The sequence below is a fragment of the Silurus aristotelis genome (genome assembly GCF_946808225.1).
Source record: "Silurus aristotelis genome assembly, chromosome: 8".
In the NCBI taxonomy this organism is placed as follows: Eukaryota; Metazoa; Chordata; class Actinopteri; order Siluriformes; family Siluridae; genus Silurus; species Silurus aristotelis.
The window spans coordinates 29,555,608-29,575,607 of NC_139581.1; the positions used below are offsets into that span (position 1 = coordinate 29,555,608).

Consider the following 20,000-nt stretch of genomic DNA (forward strand, 5'->3'; position numbering starts at 1 on the left):
ACTGTTAGGCATTTAAGCAAGGGTCTGAATGTCAACAACTTTTGATCAGCAATTTATAGCGTTTTTATCTGATTGCCTAAATGATCCTAATGGCTGAAGAAATTCCCTCCTTCTTTATACACACTAAACATTCAAAAAGTTTACTTACTGTCAATAAGAACAAGGAACGTGTCACAGTCCAGCTGAACCACTTGAACTCTGTCCATGCTTCGGTTCTCTAACAAACACACACACGGGTCATGTGGTTAATTCGGACATAATTCTGATAGTCAGTGCACATTAAATGAGCAGATATAAAGGGACCAACGTTTTACAGCTGCTGTGGTGTAAGTGAATACAGGAAGTAAGGAATCTCTCCGAAATCACGCAGCATTTAATGGTACTATACATGCATAAAAAGAATGATGTCAATGAGAAATAACTTTTCCAGCTATATGTTGTTCTTTTTCAAACACTTTCCACATAGTTGGAGGCACACAATTGTAATGAATGTCTTTGGATGCACTAAAATGAAATGTTCTCTTCACTTGAGCTACGAGAGCCAAACATGTTCCAGCATGACAATGAACCTGTGCACAAAGCCAGCTCTATGAAGATATGCTTTACATGGGTTGGAGTGGAAGATCTTCCCACTATAAAGTTTGATCTCAACCCTATTGGGATGAATTTGAATGCTGAATGCACCCCAGGCCTCCTCACATCACTTACATCAGTACCTGACTTTACTAACCTCCAGCGCATGCATCCTATTATATTATATAATATTGTAAATAATAATTTAAAGAAGAACAGGAAGAAGAAGCTCTGATGAGTTCTTCCGATTGCTTACCAGTGCCGGTGCTGGTAAACCAGGACGTGTTGGAGTTGAGGTTGATGAACTCCAGGTGAACAGGTTGCATGGGATTTGCACCCCTGCTGATCCCGATACACACCAGCGGATACTCCTGATCAGGTACCAGCAACATCTCAAACACGCGCAGAGGAGACGGCAAGGGGAAATCAAAGTCCTGCAGCAAAGAACAAGGTTTTATTTATAACCTTTATTTATTTATTAATAACGCGTTAACGAATGATAATTTAACATGGCACTAATTTAATTAACGGGCGATCAATTCAGCTCGAATTTCTGTTTGACCATTTTTATTAAAAGTATAAATAAATTAAGTTATAAAAGATAAATTAAAACCTTCAATGCAACACACATTTATTCACAACCTCATTTCTTTACACGAATATAAAAAATATTTCTTTAAATACTAAACATTTGTTTTACTGATGCGCCAAGTCTCAAATCAAGCACCAAAATCCACCATGATGCGCACATCCGGCAATTAAAACCGTCCGTGTGGAAACATAGCAAATTTAAATTAAAAATGTTTTTTAATTTAAAACATTTACAAGAATATTTTGTCTTCATGCTCTATTTTGAGTTTAGTTTTACAAAAAATAAACATACATTTGCATAAAGCATCCCTATTTGTCCATGGCCATGTTGATTAGTTAATTTAGGTTTAGAACAGATAAAAATGTGCGACTCAGTTGCGATTAATCCTCATGAAAATCATGCGATTAACTGCGATCTAATATTGATCCCCCTGGTTCATATATAACTTTTATATTATATATATATATATATATATATATATATATATATATATATATATATATATATATATATATATATATATATATATATATTGGTTACAAATTATTGTAGAAATACTTACTTCAATATCTTATTTCATCATTCTTTAATAAAATGTTGGAAATGTCAATCAATGGTATGAAAAAATCTGTTTCTGTTAGCTAGCTAACAATTTTCAGCTAGCTAGAGGATAACTATTAAACAGTGTTTTATTTTTAAAATGCTGTGATTTTCTACCTAGAAGAGCGAAAACTGAATGCAGATACTTTATATGGACAAATGTGTGTATACAAAGAACAGCATTTTTGTAACATATATACTTTTGTAGAGTATCTGTACTCGGTTCTTTAACATGTATACTGAAGAATTTGAAGGTGTGCAAGTGAAAGATTTGTTCATAATGTAGAGTTGAATGTGGCGTGAGATTATCGTTGTTAAAAGTCACACACCTTTATGAGCATGAACTTCTGCATGGGCTCATACCACTGCAGAAGAACCACTCTGGACTCCAAAGCACCGCACAGGAAAACACAGCCTCGCTGAGAGTTTTGAACTAAAGAAAGAAAGAAAGTAATAAATAATCTTGAACAGCACAACATATCAGTTTTTCAAAATGAATGTGGGATTTAGAGTAATGTGGATTAGATTTTATAGAATTTATAGTAATGTAAATTTGAGAATCTGGGATATAGGTAAATTCCTGATTTCAGGAATTTTGGATTTGGAATAGATTCGAGTATGTGAGATTCAGACTAATGTGAATTTGAAGATTTTAGAGTAATGTGAATTCAAACATGTAAAATTTAAAGCAATGTAAATTCAAGAATGTGTGATTTACAGTAATGTAGGTTTTAGAACGTGTGATTTACATTTATGTGTATTTGAGTTTAAAGGATTTAGAGTAATGTGGATTTGTGAATGTGGGATTTCAAGTAATGTGTATTTGAGTTTATAGGATTTAGAGTAATGTGTATTTGAGTTGATTGGATGTTGAGTAATGTAAATTCGAGAATGTGGTATTTAGAGTAATGTGGATTTGTGAATGTGGGTATTTAGAGTAATGTGTATTTGAGTTTATAGGATTTCGAGTAATTTGAATTTGAGAATGTGGTATTTCGAGTAATGTGGATTTGAGTTTATGGGATTTCGAGTAATGTGTATTTGTGAATGTGGGATTTAAAGAAATGTGGATTCGTGAATGTGAAATTTTAAATCATTTTAATTTGACATTGTGGATGTGATGTGAATGAAAGAATATAGGATTTTGAGTAATGTGTATTAAAAAATGTGTGATTTAGACTAATGGAACTTTGAGTTTATGGGATTTATCCCCAGACGCTTGTTGCACTTTCAGCTTTTTGCTTACCCACTGTGCATGCTCGGCATCCCTTGGTGTCTGGGATCTTTGTGGTGATGGTGAACTTCCTGTGGTGAATAAACAACAAAAAAAAAAAAGGCAGAATTAGTTCTGTGTTTCTTAGAACCCAGCCATTAGGGGGGCACAAGCCAGTGTACTCTTAGTGCCGGTCCCAAGCCCGGGTAAATGGGGAGGGTTGCGTTAGGAAGGGCATCCAGCGTAAAACATGTGCCAAATCAAATATGCGGATCACAAATGAGAATTTCATACCGGATCGGTCGAGGCCCGGGTTAACAACGACCGCCACAGGTATCGTTAGCCGACAGGGTACCGGTGGAAATTGGGCTACTGTTGGCCGAAGGAGGAGAAGGAGAGGAGGAAGGCGTCTACAGAGACGGCAGGAAAAGGAGCAGTGTAGGAGAGTAGAGGTTCGGGTTGGTACTTTAAATGTTGGTACTATGACGGGTAAAGGGAGAGAGATAGCTGATATGATGGAGAGGAGAAAGATAGATGTGTTGTGTGTTCAGGAGACCAAGTGGAAAGGGAGTAAGGCCAGGAACATTGGAGGTGGGTTTAAACTGTTTTATCATGGTGTGGATGGGAAGAGAAATGGTGTAGGGGTGATTCTGAAGGAAGCGTACAGTAAGAGTGTAGTGGAGGTGAAGAGAGTTTCTGATAGGGTGATGATCGTGAAGGTGGAAGTTGAAGGGATGATGATAAATGTCATCAGTGCCTATGCTCCACAAGTTGGCTGTGAGATGGAGGAGAAAGAAAGATTCTGGAGTGAATTAGATGAAGTGGTAGATGGTGTACCTAGGAAAGAACGATTGGTGATTGGGGCAGACTTTAATGGGCATGTAGGTGAAGGGAACAGAGGTGATGAGGTGGTGATGGGTAGGTATGGTTTTAAGGAGAGGAATGTGGAAGGGCAGATGGTGGTAGATTTTGCTAAAAGGATGGAAATGGCAGTGGTGAACACGTATTTTAAGAAGAAGGAGGATCATAGGGTGACGTATAAGAGTGGAGGAAGGTGCACACAGGTGGATTATGTTCTGTGTAGGAGATGCAACCTGAAGGAGATTGGAGACTGTAAGGTGTTGGTGGGGGACAGTGTAGCTAGACAGCATCGGATGGTGATCTGTAGAATGGTTTTGGAGGCGAAGAAGAGGAGGAGGAGAGTAAGGTTTGAAAGAAGAATAAGATGGTGGAAACTGAAGGAGGAAGAGTGTGGTGTGAGGTTCAGGGAAGAGGTCAGACAGGGGGTTGGTGGTGGTGAAGAGGTGCCGGATGATTGGGCAACTACTGCAGGAGTGATGAGGGAGGCAGCTAGAAAAGTACTTGGTGTGACATCTGGAAATAGAAAGCAAGACAAGGAGACGTGGTGGTGGAATGAGGAAGTGCAGGAGAGCATTAGGGGAAAGAGATTGGCAAAACAGAAGTGGGATCGACAGAGTGATGAGAAAAGTAGGCAGGAGTACAAGGAGATGCGGCAGCAGGTTAAAAGGGATGTGGCGAAAGCCAAGGAAAAGGCATATGAGGAACTGTATAAGAGGTTGGACACTAAGGAAGGAGAAAAGGATTTATACCAATTGGCCAAGCAGAGGGACCGAGCTGGGAAGGATGTACTGCAAGTTAGAGCAATAAAGGATGGAGAGGGAAATGTGTTGACTAGTGAGGAGAGTGTGTTGAGAAGATGGAGGGAGTATTTTGAGCAGCTGATGAATGAGGAAAATCAGAGAGAGAGAAGGTTGGAGGATGTGGAGTTGGTGAAGCAGGATGTAGATAGGATTAGTAAGGAGGAAGTGAGAGCAGCGATTAAGAGGATGAAGAATGGAAAGTCGGTTGGACCAGATGACATACCGGTAGAAGCGTGGAGATGTTTAGGAGAGATGGCAGTGGAGTTTTTAACCAGATTGTTTAACAGGATTCTGGAAGGGGAGAGGATGCCTGAGAAGGAGTGTGCTGGTACCGATCTTTAAGCATAAGGGAGATGTGCAGACCTGCAGTAACTACAGGGGAATTAAGTTGATCAGTCACACCATGAAGTTATGGGAAAGAGTAGTGGAAGCCAGGCTGAGAGAAGAGGTGACCATCTGTGAGCAACAGTATGGTTTCGTGCCGAGGAAGAGCACCACAGATGCCTTATTTGCTTTGAGGATGTTGATGGAGAAGTATAGAGAAGGACAGAAGGAGCTGCATTGTGTATTTGTGGATTTAGAGAAAGCGTACGACAGGGTGGAGAGAGGAGTTGTGGTATTGTATGAGGAAGTCAGGTGTGTCAGAGAAGTATGTGAGGGTGGTGCAGGACATGTATGAGGACAGTGTGACGGCAGTAAAGTGTGCAGTAGGTACGACAGACTGGTTCAGGGTGAAGGTTGGACTGCATCAAGGATCGGCCCTGAGCCCTTTCCTGTTTGCAGTGGTGATGGACAGGTTGACGGACGAGGTCAGACAGGAGTCTCCCTGGACTATGATGTTTGCAGATGATATTGTGATTTGTGGTGAGAGTAGAGAGCAGGTTGAGAAGAGCCTGGAGAGGTGGAGATATGCGCTGGAGAGAAGGGGAATGAAAGTCAGTAGGAGTAAGACAGAGTACATGTGTGTGAATGAGAGGGAGGGCAGTGGAGTGATGCGGTTGCAGGGAGAAGAGGTGAAGAAGGTGGAGGAGTTCAGGTACCTGGGGTCAACAGTGCAAAGTAATGGAGAGTGTGTTATGGAAGTAAAGAAAAGAGTGCAGGCAGGGTGGAGTGGGTGGAGAAGAGTGACAGGAGTGATTTGTGATAGAAGAGTATCTGCAAGAATGAAATGGAAAGTTTATAGGACTGTGGTGAGACCTGCGATGTTGTATGGATTAGAGACAGTGGCATTGAGTAAAAGACAGGAGGTGGAGCTGGAGGTAGCAGAGCTGAAGATGTTGAGGTTTTCGTTGGGAGTGACGAGGATGGACAAGATTAGAAATGAGTTTATTAGAGGGACAGCACATGTAGGATGTTTTGGTGACAATGTGAGGGAGGCGAGATTGAGATGGTTTGGACATGTGCAGAGAAGGGACATGAATTATATTGGTAGAAAAATGCTGAAGATGGAGCCACCAGGTAGGAGGAAAAGAGAAAGGCCAAGGAGGAGGTTCATGGATGTGGTGAGGGAAGACATGCAGGTAGTTGGTGTAAAAGAGGCAGATATAGAGGACAGGGTGGTATGGAGACGGATGATCCGCTGTGGCGACCCCTAATGGGAGCAGCCGAAAGAAGAAGAAGAGAAGTTCTGTGTTTCTTAGTGCGTATAGTTGCATGTGTGTGGTTATGTGTAGGTGTGTGTTAATGTTTGTGAGCCTGTGTGTGTTTGCTAATTGCACTTGCAAGGAGGAATCATGGCATTATCAAGTAGGTCACATCAACGTCTGGGTTTCGGTTACGGCACAGCCGAGACGGGGTGGCTTCCAGTTGTGTGGGTTACGCCAAACTGTAGTAATGCTGCTAATGCTAATTTGTGTGGGTACGTGTGTGTGTGTGTGTGTGTGTGTGTGTGTGTGTGCTTTACGCAACAATGTTAGTACTAGGCTACCAGTGTTATACACACAGCTCAATTCCCGCACGTGCATGTAACACTTACAAGAAAATATGAGACGTGTGTGTGTGGTCACCTGGGTATCAATCTGTGAGTTGGCAGTGCCACACGATGCTCTTTTCTAGCCTGCTCGTACATTTCCTTCAGCGAGTGAGAATGGAGCTGGGAGGACTTTCCTGAGACACACACACACACACACACACACACACACACACACACACACACACACACACACACACACACACATACACAATTGTTTAATCATTCCAAGCCTCCCTGTGTGCTATTCGGCAAAATGACACCTTAAAATAGTGAGTGTCACTGCTTTGCAAAAGTATTTACCCCCCTATGACCTGTCACATATTTTAGAGTGTTACAGCATGAAACTAAAAATCAAGTCAAGTCAAGTCAAGTTTATTTCTATAGTGCTTTTCACAACAGACATTGTCTCAAAGCAGCTTTACAGAAATCAACAGTCATGGTGAATGGTGTGCATTTATCCCTGTGACTGTGGCAAGGAAAAACTAACTTCGATGTTATTAGGAAGAAACCATGAGAGGAACCAGACTCAAAAGCGGAACCCATCCTCATTTGGGTGACATCAAGAGTTTGATCATAGAATAAAAATGAACTGAACAGTGAATCTACTAAAAAAAAATAGTTCTTACTTCTGCACCCACACTACATTTACGGCATTTGGCAGACGCCCTTATCCAGAGTGACTTACAACTGAGCAGGGGAGGGTTTTTTTTAGGGCTTTTGCTCAAGGGCCCAGCAGTGACAGGATTTGAACCTGTGATCTTCTGAGCCAAAGCCCAATGCCTTAACCACTGATCTACCACACTACTCGCCAGATTTGGCTCCTGAGGACCTCGCCCTCTTCTCGGAGATAAAAATGTAGCTCAAATGTCGCAGTTATGACACCACTGTTGAGATCCGGGGCAAATCGCAGGAGGTGCTTGACACCCTTTAAAAAGAAGGACGCGTTCCAGAAGAAGCAGGAACGCTGGGAACGCTCTATTGCTGTGCAAAGGGGACTATTTTGAAGGTGATACCACCTCTTTTATCATTTGTACAACTGAGCAGTTGAGGTTTAAGGGCCTAGCTTTGTGGCAGCCTGGTGGTGAAGGGATTTCCCACCAAGTCCAACATCTGCAACCTTCAGCTCACTACTTCAACTTCTAAACCTTTAGATCACTAATCGAATCAAAATAATCTACCTTCATGAATATTTGCTCTTCTTGAAATTCTTTCCACATAACATTCATACTTTGAGATCATTTTTTAACACTTCATATTAAAGTCACATGACCCACCCATGGGCAAGCCATTTAACCAATAATTTTCGCTTCTGGACGCATGAGAATACCAGAATCCGATATTACAAGCTTATTTTTTTTTGTATATTATTCCTTTTTCTGTTTCCTGACATTTTCACTGTCTTACCTGATATGGACATGAGGACGTTGCTGATGGTGTACACCCACGTGCACTTCCCTGGATTAAGCTTGGCAAAAAAAGACATAAATGAGCACATTAGGAACGAATGAAACAAACGATAAATTGAACAAATGAACGAATGATAGATTATGAATAGGTTTTTTGAGCTCATAATTAACACTGTGAATCAAATCTGGCTTTAAAATGGTCGCTTCTTTTGCTATGCTACAGTTAGCCAAACAATCTGACGTTACACAGTTAGCATGACTCTCGAGTCAATGTTATTAGTGCTAGATGCTAGCTTTAGTGCTGCAAGTCAAGGATCACACTTAAGATTCTAAAGACCACTTTTTAAAAAGAATATTAAAGGTTTAGGTTGTAAATTTTTATTTCTTATGCTAATGATGCGTAGTGTGTGTTAGGGCTCACCAGCTCGAGTGTGGCTTCCGAGCTGTTCAGATTTAGCGTGAAGATCCCTTCGTCGGCTCCCAGGATCAGATGGTGGTCTGAGAGAAGAGAGAGGAAAGTATTAGGACACATTTTTTCTAACAATATGTGCTTCTTTGTCAAACTGTTACCACAAAGTTGGAGGTACGACATCTTTTAATGCACTAGCATGAAACAGTTCCTTCACTTGAACCCAAATCTGTTTCAGCCAGCTCAATGAAGACATGCTTTACATGGGTTGAAAATGTGTGGAAAAGCTTGATTGGTGGGCTGTAGACCCCTGACCTCAACCTTAATGAACACGTTTGGGATGAATGTGAACACTGAGTGCACGCCAAACCTCCTTACTTTACCTACATCAGTACCTGACTTTACTTACACCACTTGTGGCTGAATGAAATCTCAGAAATCTCCATAAATTCTAGTGGAACATCTTGTTAGATGAACGAAGGTTATGGGGACACAATGTGGAACTCAAAAAACCACATAATCTCAGGTGTCCACAAAAGTTTGTCCATATGGTGTATAAATAAAAATATACAATTAGAATAAATAATATTACCTATAAAGCAATACATGTTTATTGTTTTTCTTGATTAAAGAAAGATACGTCATAACTTTTATCCATTTGTAGCTACGTTTATTTTTGAGGACCCCGTTTTGGGGTTAGTTCCTGTTACAGTGATAATTAAATATGATAATTAAATACACACATTTTACCACTTGGAATAAAAAGAACGGTAGACACACACAGACGGTCGAACAACGTGAAAATGTAACACATAACATTTTGACAGCTAACCATGTCACTTGAATGCACTTCTCCTCCTTTACCTTTGGTGGTGGGATGATCCCAAGTCGTAGAGCAGTTGATTTTCAATGGGCAGCCGTTGAAAACCTTTTTGAAGAACAACTACAACCAAGAAGAACAAGAACGTTGAGTTGAGGTTGTGGTCACATGCATCTGTATTTGTGAGAAGGTTCATTGATTTTATTTTCCATACCGGAAGTTTCCTCTGAACCAGATCAGGCGGCTCCTGCAAAAACACACAATTCGTTCTCATGCATTTAACTATACACATAAACACAATGCTAATGCTCCAATTATACTGATTCATGGTGTACTTTTAGTAACCAGTAGCGTATTTTTACTGGGGCGTGTGGGCGGAGCTTAATTCAATTACGCTCCAATTTTCAATTACAGTTATGTTTTTGGGTTAAAAATCATTCTTTTTTTCTGAAGCAGAAATATAGAGCTAAACTATACACTATATGGAGAAAAGTATTGGGACACCTGAATTTTCCAGTTATATGTGGTTCTGTTACCACAAAATTAGAAGGAAACAATTATATAGAATTTTTCTTTTTACTTGAACTAGAAGAACCAAACCTGTTGACAATGCCCCCATGGACAAACCCAGCTCCATGAAGATATGATTTCCATGGGTTGGAGTGGAAGCTCTTCCTGCTTCCTACCTATATATCCTTCCTACATACCTACCTATCTTCCTCACCTCTTTCAAGGTCACTGTGGTGGAAAAGCGGGCATGGCTACAGGACAAAAAGAAGGAATTGCATTTTAAAGGTACCTTGACAGGCTGTCGGCGCCTCCTGTCTGATTTCGGTGGTAATACAGGAGGCTGGTCAGGTGAGATGTCTGTCCTAAAGCTGGAAAATGTGGAAGGGTCTGGGAAAAAACAACACACACACACACACACACACACACACACACACACACACACACACACACACACACACACACACACACATAGTCAAAATTATTTTACTTATTTTGGCCTGTATGCCATTATGGGAGTGAATATGTGTGATTGAGATATATGTGTGTGTGTGTGTGTGTGTGTGTGTGTGTGTGTGTGTGTGTGTGTGTGTGTGTGTGGTTGATCACCTGAGTTGACGTTCCGGACTGAGCGTGGCCGTGGCGTGGGATGGCTGCGTGTGTGTGTCCCACTGCTGGTTCTCAGTAGCGGAGACGGAATGTAGAGACTCTGAACTTTCGCTCGTTCATCCTCTGCTGTCATGCTTTCTTCAGAACTGCTGCGTATCTTCGGCTGAGACACACACACACACACACACACACACACACACACACAGGTTAAGTTTTTATATAGTGTTAAATACACTTAATGTCATTTTAACTGAATAAAAACATACCTTCGGAGGAAGTGGAGGAGGAACATCATCAGCTGGGAAGGTATTACTGGACACGGAATAAAAACTATAAGTTCATTTCATTGTATTTTGTGTGTGTGTGTGTGTGTGTGTGTGTGTGTGTATCGTGGACATACCTGCTGCACTGATTAAAAGGACTGTTGGAGGACACACAAAAACACATTTCCATTAACCATTAACCCAGGAACTGCATCGCAAAAATAAATACAAATGCGAAGCCGAGAAATTGCTGGTGTTACATTACAGGGCCAAAAATAATGTGGACACCTGACTGAGTGACTGTGCTCTTCTGAACATTTTAATTTATATTTAGTCCCTATTTGCTGTTATAATAAGCTCCTCTCTTCTCGGAAGATGTTCCACTAGATCTTGTGGAGATTTTGTGGAGAATTGTGGAGATTTCATTCGGCTACAATGGTGCTCGTAAAGTCTGGGGTGGTTTTCCACTCTAAACAATGGAAAGCATCTTCATGAAGCTGGCTTTAGGCACAGAAGCATTGTGATGCGTGAACAGTGACAACTTCATGCTACTGCATCCAATGGCTTTCTATACAATTGTGTGCCAATTTTGTAGGTAACAGTCCGGGCAAGAACCAGATATTGCTGTAAACAGGGTTTCCGCTGGGTCTTAAAAAAGTCTTAAATCGAACAAAAGGTGGGTGTCCCAATACTTTAGGCCTCATACTGTAACATAGCTTTAAAAAAAATGCAAACCAAAATGGAAATGATCTGCCAGCGTGAGCACTTAAGCAAACTTGAGGTGAAAATTCGTACATTTCCACGTCGTCGTAGTCGTCGTCGGTGTCTGTGCTGTCCCCTCTGTCAAACACAACAAGTCCACATGTTCAAATTTTGCGGAACGAAAAAAAACCGTCATCCAGCATTTTATATCATATAGAAGATCAGAAGACAGAAACTTTTACCTGGTCGGACTTTTGAGGTGTGCTTGTGGAGAACCCAACCACTGACATCCCACTGAGGCCTGTAACTACCACAAATAAATTATTCATGCATGCAATCATTACTTACACACACACACACACACACACACACACACACACACACACACACACACACACACAAACACACACACACTTACTGTGGTATCTGGTGATTCTTCTTTACGATTCACTGGTCTCTGTGTGTATATTTGGTTCACTGAAACAGGAAATATGTTTGTCAGAAAAAGAGAGAGAGAGAAAAACAGATACAAAGAGACAGACAAAGAGAATGAAAGAGAGAACACAGAGAGATTGACAGATTGCAATTAAGAGGCAGACCAAAAAACAAAAGAGAAGGAGAGACACATAGACAGACAGAAGAGATACAGACAAAAAACAGACAGGCAGAAGAGAGACAGAAAAGAGACAAAGTATAAGAATAAGGCAGAGACAGACAGAAAAGAGACAGACAGACAGACAGACAGACAGACAGACAGACAGACAGACAGACAGACAGACAGACAGACAGACAGACAGACAGACAGACAGACAGACAGACACATAAACAAAAAAGACAAAGCCAGACAGAGGAAAAGAAGAAAGACAAACAGACACAAAGACAGAAAGATAAACAGAAGAGAAAAGAAAAAAGAGACAAAAACAGAGAGATAGAAAAAAAAAGGAGACAGACTGAAGAGAGACAGACAGATAGACAAAAGAATGAGACAGACATATAGAGAGACAAAAAAAACACAGACAGAAGAGAGAATGGGAGAGAGGCAGAAGGAAAGTTGACAGAGAATGAAGAGAGAACACACACAGACATACAGAATAAAGAGACAGACAGACAGACAGACAGACAGACAGACAGACAGACAGACAGACAGACAGACAGACAGAAGAATGACAGCTTCTTACCACTGATGTCTGAGTTTGTCCTCTCGGCCCGATTGTGTCGGTTGATGGAGTGAATCCGTCTCAGAGAATTTGGCACCTGTATATAGAGAACATCAGCACACACACACACGCACACACACACACACACACAAACACACACACACACACACACACACACACACACACACACACATTTATTAATATATGTTATATGTATATATATGTTTTTACGTGTGTGTGTGTGTGTGTGTGTGTGTGTGTGTGTGTGTACCTCTATGTCATCTTCATCTGGATGTAAGCACTCTTTAAGTTTCTCAGGATGTCGGAGTTTATCCAGCAGTTCAAGGGTTAAGTCTCGCGTCAAACTCGGCTGAGTCACGAACAAGTGCTATAAGAGAGTGAGAGAGACAAGTAAGAAGAAGAATATCATTATGATTAATATTAATAGTAGAATTAGTATTAGTATTAGTAGTAATGATAGTATTAATATAAGTCGCTTTATAGCAGTAATACTCATTAATTGTAGTAGTAGTTGTAGCGGAATTGAAAGTACTAGAAGTACTAGAAGCAATAGCATTAGTGCTAGTACTAGTACAGAAGTATTACTAATCTTAACAATAGCAATAGTGTTAGGAGTTTTAGTAGCCATGATCCTAGCATCAGTAGTAGTATTAGCATACTAGAAATATTAGTGTTAGAAGTAGTACGAGTAATATTAGTATTTTATTATTAGTAATACTAGTAATGACATTGGTGGTAGTGCTGTTAGTAGCATTAGGAGCAGTAGTGTTACTAGTTTTAATTGCAGTAATAGTAGTAGCAGTAGTACTAATTTTTTGTGTATAGTTGTAGTAGTAATAGTAGTAAAATAAGAGGTATTAAGGTTAGTAGTTGCAGCAGTAGAAGTACTAACTGTACTTGTAAATAATAGTGTTAATAGCAGTAATAATAGTATCAAGTTTAGTATTTTGGTGGTAGTACTAGTAATAACAGTGGTAGTTTGTGTAGCATTGATAGTAGTAATACTAGAAGTATCAGTAGTAGTTGTGTTAGTATCAGTTGTAGTTATAGTAAAAAAATAGTATTAGTAGTTTTAGTCGCAGAAATAGTAGTGGTAGTATTAATATTTTCTGTATACTATTAGTAATAATACAAATAGGAACGGTAGTAGAAGTAGTATTACTAACGTTAATAGTAATACTAGTGTTAGCCGCAGTAATAAAAGTATTAGTTTTAGTATTTTAGTAGTAGTACTAGTAATAACAGTGGAATTGGTACTAGTAGTTAGCTAGTATTTTTAGTAGTAGTGATAGTAGTAGCTTCTAGTTGCAATGGTGGAAGTTGTGTTAGTAGCATCAGTTGTAGTAAGAGTAGAAATAGTAGTTTTAGTGGTATTAATAGTAGTAGAAGCATTAGTCTTATTACCACTCATATTATTCACAGTATTAGAAGTAGTATAAGAGTAGCAATTGCTAATGTGATCATTATTAGCAGGGTCAGAATCAGCAGTAGTAGTTTTAGCAGAAGTAAAATCATTAGTATTATTACTAATAATGCAGCTACTGCAGTAGAAGTACTAGTTTAAGTAGTAGTACATACCATGAGCATCTTCTTGGCAGTCGGCCTTTTCTTTGGGTTTCTGATTAGCATTGACTTTACGAAGTTATAAAACATAGGTGACCTGGCACACGTGCACACAAAAAACACACACACACATTACACATATATTACACAGTGTTTAATCTTAAGGAGAACCAGTAAAGTCCTCATTAGCACCAGTACAAGACAGTACAATACAAGTATACACATCATCAGCAGAAACAGTAAGGTCCTCATTAGTACTGGTACAGGAAAGTACAATAAAAAGGACAATACAAGTACACACACAAACACACACTCACACATTACATATACATTACACAGTGTTTAATCACCAGCAAAACCAGTAAAGGTGAGCATAACACACACACACAAATGATATACACATAGATTACAGTGTTTCATCATAAGCTTTAGTATAGGATGGTACAATAAACACACACACACACACACACACACACACACACACACACACACACACACACACACACACACACAAGCACACACCACTTAGCCTTTTCTTTGAGTTTGGGAGGTTGGTATCCACTCTTAGACATGAGAAAGAGAACTCTGAAACACAACACAATAATAAAGTAATTATACTGTATAAAATAAAAAAATCGCATGTGTGTGTGTGTGTGTGTGTGTGTGTGTGTGTGTGTTGTGTGTGTGTGTGTGTGTGTGTGTGTGTGTGTGTGTGTGTGTGTGTGTGTGTGTGTGTGTGTGCATCTTTCTCCATCTTTCAGCAATCACCTGAGAGGATGAACATCAAACAGCGGTGGCTGAAGCTCGGCAAGTTCGATGGCTGTGATTCCAACGGACCAAATGTCACATAACTCATTATAACCACCTTTAATCTCCACCGCCGCCACTTCAGGTGCCATCCTGCACGAGCAATCATCACGAAACACACACACACAAACACGTATAAACAAATCTTTCACATAAGATGTGCTCTGTGAGGTTTATTTGCCCTTCTGTAATTCATCGTACTCGAATAAAAAACGCCACATGAAATACTAACACTATTGTCTGACAGAAGTATTGGGACACCTGACTTTTCCAGACATATGTGCTTCTTCTGTCAAAATGTGGACATCTTTGGATGCATGAGCATTCCCAAATTTTTCTCTTCACTTGAACTAGGAGACCCAAACTTATTCCAGAATGACATAGGTATGTTATAGAACTCAACCCTACTTCAACCCTATTGGGCTAAATCAGTACCTGATCACCACAAGCATACTCCACAATCAAGTGGAGTATCATCTTCCCAGAAGAGTGGGGGTTATTTTAACAGCAAGTGGGAAATCTTCAAAGAGAAACTTAAATCTTAAAGAATTTTAAAAATCAGGTCTCCACAAACATTTGTCCATATATTTGTCCATAATGAATTTAAAATTGGAACCAAACAAACGTTCTTTTTTCCCAGTAAATTTTAGGCAACACTAATAGGAAAATATAAACATCAATAAAATCAACATTACTTCTTAACGTCCTCTTACCAATATGGAGTCCCTATGAAGGACATTCGGCGTGCGAACGTCGCTGTGATCTGCGCCGAGATTCCGAAATCCGCTTAAGTGCCAACATAAAAAACTTTTTTAAGTTAGCTGTTTTAAGTTTGCTGTTGGAAATCTTATTACAACTCAGTGAACACTTGATGACTGACCTAATTTCACTTCGCCATGGTCGTTTAGGAGAATATTGGCACCCTTAAAGAAAAGCAAAATGAAAATTTTGGAAAAAAAACATGTATTGCTGGTCTTGTTAAGAGTCTTAAAATTCCACACATTTTAGGTGTTTTTCACTTCTAAAAATGAGTCCAAACATGCATGATATATTTGATTTTAGTATAAGCATTTGTACTAGTGTAAGTATTTGTATTTTTGGCAGTAGGACTAGTAGCATTAGGAGCACCAATATTAGTAATATTAGCAATAGCATTAATATTTTTTTGGTGAAGTAATAGCAGTTAGAAATGATATGTTATTTTAATTATAAATTATGGTGTTAGTAATAATATTATAAGTAGCAATAGTAGCATTACTATTAGTATGCTAGCATATAAGTACTACTTATATAATCTAATTTCTATCTAAAGTCAGATTTACACTGTAAACTGTCTCTTTGCATAGACTGTAAAAATGATTTTAGTCATTAGAATTTGTATTTTCAGTCCTAAAATTTGTATTACTAGCAGTAAAAGTATTATTAGTAATAAGGTTAGGAGCAACAACAGCAAGAATTTGTAGTTATGGTAGTAATTTTTAGCAGGATAATTCATAGTTTCAGTTGTAGTAAAAGTATTATTAGTAGTAATAGTAGTAGCAGTAGTACTTTCACTAATCTCATTTGTATTAGTTACTATGACTAATTTTAGTACTAGTGTTAGGAGACATACTATTTGAAGTTTTAGCACAGAATTCAGAAAAATATTTCAATATTCAGCCTGTACCTTGATGTCTCTATGTATCTTCTTCTGGCCATGCAGGTAATCTAAACCCTGTCCAGAAAGAGGTTAGTATTTTCAGAGTTTCAGTCAGTTTGATTTCCATGCGATTTATGTGACCCATAAATTCGAAACATATAAACACAAACAAAAAAAATAATAATCTGGTTAGACAGCCAAAAATTTTACTATTTAACTCAAAAGTATTTCTGTTTATTTCTTTTTCCTGAAAAGGCACACACTGAGAGACAAATTATGCATTTGTAGGATCACCTGTAGCATCTCGCGACACACGTATGCAATCTGTGGCTCTGAAAGAGGCCCGGTTACTGTAAAAGAAAGGGGGAAAAAAGAGATAAAAACAAGGGGTGAGTAATGGAATAGAAAGAACAAATGTGAAGATTGACAGTACTGCTACAAGTCCAGCTTTAAAATTGTATTATAAACAAAAATAAATTTGTTTGCAGAAGTAGGTCAGAGTTTGTATTTAGTAATGACATTATCTGTCATGTGGGGGTGGAAGAGGTTAGTAGACAAACCACAAGTGACAAATATGAGCAAAATGAACTTATCCACTTTTTTTAGAATTTAAAAGTTAATTCATTTAGAAAAGTAATCTAATGACTTAACAAACTGGGAAAAAAAAGATGAATCAATAATATAAATAATAATAATAATATACTTTTTAATCTGTGACCTCAAAAAAAAGCCCAATGAAAAGTAATGATACAACCCTTACCATAGAGGTCAGCATTAAACTAAATAATTCAGAGTAAAGGGAAGACGATGAAAACTGAGAGAAAATACATTTCCCTACCGTGGTAGATATCTTGTAAGGAGCCACCGCCACAGTACTCCATACAAATCCAGAGTTTATTTGACCTTCAACAGACACAAATACAAATGAATCTGTCTGTACATTTAATGCTTTTATCTACAGGACTTCTAACCCATCCTACATACTCCCAGACTTATTACCATGACCACTTCAACAACCTCATTCAGTCTAATAAACATTTTTGATTAATCATAAACCCCCCAATACTTTTTAAAACACTCTTGACAAATTCCATTCAGTCTTTCAAACCCTCTTGTCCAATCCCACAGCCTCCTGCAAACATTCTTAACCAATCCCACCCTCTCCCAGAAACACTCCTGACCAATTCCACACTCTTCTTCACTCTTGACCAGATCTACCTATGCCCATAAACGCTCTTGACCGGACACTAGCCGCTCTTGCAAACATTCTTGACCCAAGAACAATGATATTCAATTGGGTTGGTCAAGATTTTTTGATTCAATGGGTGGGAATCATAAATGTTTCTACCTGTCTACAACATTTTCTGACCAACATATTCGGTTTTATTCCTCACCATGTACCAGTGCCACCTTACAGATCCAAAGTCCACTGCTTCAACCTGAGCTTGTGTTATGCTCTGTCTGGGGCATCATACATCATCCATGTGTCCATGTGGATTTTTTCTTTGGGTTCTCTAAACATCCTGCTAAGTGGACTGGCTATGCTAAATTGCCTCTAGGTGCAAATGTGTGCCTGGTCCCCTGAAATACACTGACTCCCCATTCAAGGGTGTATTCCAGGCTCATACCCTGTATATACCCTGTATACCCTGTCCATCAAAGAAAGGTTCCTGACTCTGACCCTGATAAACTGTTTAATGAAAATGAAAGTTTCCTATATGCCCCCTTGTAATATGACTTCTCCTGATAATAAGGACATGAAAAATACTCTTCTCTGAAAAAAACTTGTTTTCTCGGTTCCTACACTTCACAATGATACAAGAATCCGTATATGGTTATACAATGTTTGCTTCATTCTGTCTCTGACCTGATGTAGCTGCCATAGTAGGCCACAATGTTGCTGTGCTTACAGCTCTTCACCATCACGATTTCCTGTTGGATGACCGAGAAATCGTCCTCTGAGTAAGAAAAGGAAAATAAGAACTAATCAACAAGATGGCAAGAGTCATTGTATCTCTAGAATTAGAACTATACTGAATATTTCCATATAACTCACCTGATTCCACCCAGTATCTCATAATGGTCTTGTCTTATATATCATCACTTTGATTAAATGTACAGTATTTCGTCTTGGGAAAATGTTCAAGCTTTCAAAATATCTTTTGGTGCATTCTTTTATTCAAATCACTAGTGACTGTACATACTTTTACAGTGACCATTTGAGTCACTGTTTAATGTAATTTCCATACTAGTTCTTACAAAGAAAATTCCCTTACCGGGTTCCATCTTGATGATTTTTATAGCAGCCAGTTCTCCTGTCTGCTTATTCCGGGCCTGAGGACGCACACAAATACAGATACATAGTCATAATTAGCTTGTGTGTTTTTAGATGAGTCTGGCATTACTCATCTTCCACGAGGGCAGATCAGAAGTAAAGGTTGTTTACACAGTCCAGATTTAGCTGATGCTAAGTATAACATGACATATATGTCTTAATTCGCAATTTACCGAACACATCTGAGGTAAAAAAATAAATGATTTGTGGTGCTTTTATCTAGTTTCCAATGTCACTGCGCTTTTACATTATCTTTACAACATAATTGCTAGCATACCTGCTTCCTACAATTGCTAGTCTTTTGTTAGCAATTTACCAGAACATTTGAGGTAAATCTGGTGGTTTTATCTCATTTCCACTTTCACAGTGTCTTTACAAAGTCATTACTAATGACTTCATTACTATACTATAGCTTGTTCTTGTCATTAGCCTGCTTATACTAAGAGTGTATACTTCCAAGGTTTCTAGCAACTGTGCACAAAAACACAAATTTGAGTCAATATCATAAACCTAATCTTGTTTCTTTGCATGATACAAGTTTTTGTGTGTTTAGTCCTGGTAAGTCCTGGTTTTGAATGCCCTTTAGAGGATATTGGGGATGATTTTGATTCTTAGACAAGAATGATTATTTACTTTTACCCCAGTGTCATGATTTGGGCCGTAAATTGACGCCGTTTTTGTTTAGTGTATGATGGCGTTTCATGTGTTGTGAAAGTCAAGGGACTTTACTAACATGACAAAAATGTTCTCTTTTGTCTGCGTTTTAGACAATCTGATCACTCTGATATTTATGATACTTATGTCATCTCCAGAACATAAGCACAACTGACATTTCCGTTGCCAAATTTTATCACACTGAGAAGATTTCGAAACGTATTCACGGAATGCCAAAGAGTATCCGTAATTGCTTTTTTTAGCATCAGCACAACTAAAGGGTACTGTAGAAGGACCCCGTGTACACCCACTGTGTTGCAAGTTAAAAATAGTTGTTGACTTTAAGAGTGGAAAGTGAAGTAGTCGAGCCGCGGGACGAGGACGGAGAAATCTGGGGGTTAACCATGACTTAAAAATAGCTACAGAGATGACAATGGCCTACAAAACAAACAAACCGTGACTTTTCGAACAAACAAGAGGGAACAGTGAGACAGTGG

The 20,000-nt window shown here is 39.0% G+C and overlaps 1 protein-coding gene across 4 annotated transcripts in view; it reads right to left on the minus strand.

Moving 5' to 3' along the window:
* The window catches only part of map4k1 (mitogen-activated protein kinase kinase kinase kinase 1), a 34,353-nt gene that overhangs the window by 2,810 nt on the left and 11,543 nt on the right, over nucleotides 1-20,000 (minus strand). For 2 of the 4 annotated variants that reach the window (XM_083549071.1, XM_083549070.1), the window contains exons 2-29: nucleotides 18,791-18,848; nucleotides 18,382-18,472; nucleotides 17,353-17,417; nucleotides 16,809-16,864; nucleotides 16,542-16,589; nucleotides 15,756-15,798; nucleotides 15,589-15,661; nucleotides 14,837-14,968; nucleotides 14,591-14,653; nucleotides 14,084-14,165; nucleotides 12,756-12,872; nucleotides 12,506-12,581; nucleotides 11,746-11,804; nucleotides 11,570-11,634; nucleotides 11,421-11,465; nucleotides 10,763-10,783; nucleotides 10,629-10,674; nucleotides 10,363-10,525; nucleotides 10,046-10,143; nucleotides 9,461-9,493; nucleotides 9,291-9,369; nucleotides 8,439-8,515; nucleotides 8,016-8,076; nucleotides 6,646-6,745; nucleotides 3,012-3,070; nucleotides 2,095-2,198; nucleotides 830-1,007; nucleotides 149-217 (exon numbers count right to left, since the gene is read on the minus strand). In XM_083549071.1, the coding sequence (XP_083405197.1) occupies nucleotides 149-217; nucleotides 830-1,007; nucleotides 2,095-2,198; nucleotides 3,012-3,070; nucleotides 6,646-6,745; nucleotides 8,016-8,076; nucleotides 8,439-8,515; nucleotides 9,291-9,369; nucleotides 9,461-9,493; nucleotides 10,046-10,143; nucleotides 10,363-10,525; nucleotides 10,629-10,674; nucleotides 10,763-10,783; nucleotides 11,421-11,465; nucleotides 11,570-11,634; nucleotides 11,746-11,804; nucleotides 12,506-12,581; nucleotides 12,756-12,872; nucleotides 14,084-14,165; nucleotides 14,591-14,653; nucleotides 14,837-14,968; nucleotides 15,589-15,661; nucleotides 15,756-15,798; nucleotides 16,542-16,589; nucleotides 16,809-16,864; nucleotides 17,353-17,417; nucleotides 18,382-18,472; nucleotides 18,791-18,848 (2,161 nt within the window). Of the gene's footprint in view, nucleotides 2-148; nucleotides 218-829; nucleotides 1,008-2,094; nucleotides 2,199-3,011; nucleotides 3,071-6,645; nucleotides 6,746-8,015; nucleotides 8,077-8,438; nucleotides 8,516-9,290; nucleotides 9,370-9,460; nucleotides 9,494-10,045; nucleotides 10,144-10,362; nucleotides 10,526-10,628; nucleotides 10,675-10,762; nucleotides 10,784-11,420; nucleotides 11,466-11,569; nucleotides 11,635-11,745; nucleotides 11,805-12,505; nucleotides 12,582-12,755; nucleotides 12,873-14,083; nucleotides 14,166-14,590; nucleotides 14,654-14,836; nucleotides 14,969-15,588; nucleotides 15,662-15,755; nucleotides 15,799-16,541; nucleotides 16,590-16,808; nucleotides 16,865-17,352; nucleotides 17,418-18,381; nucleotides 18,473-18,790; nucleotides 18,849-20,000 lie in introns of all 4 variants that reach the window. The other 2 variants (XM_083549073.1, XM_083549072.1) reach the window with 2 other exon arrangements.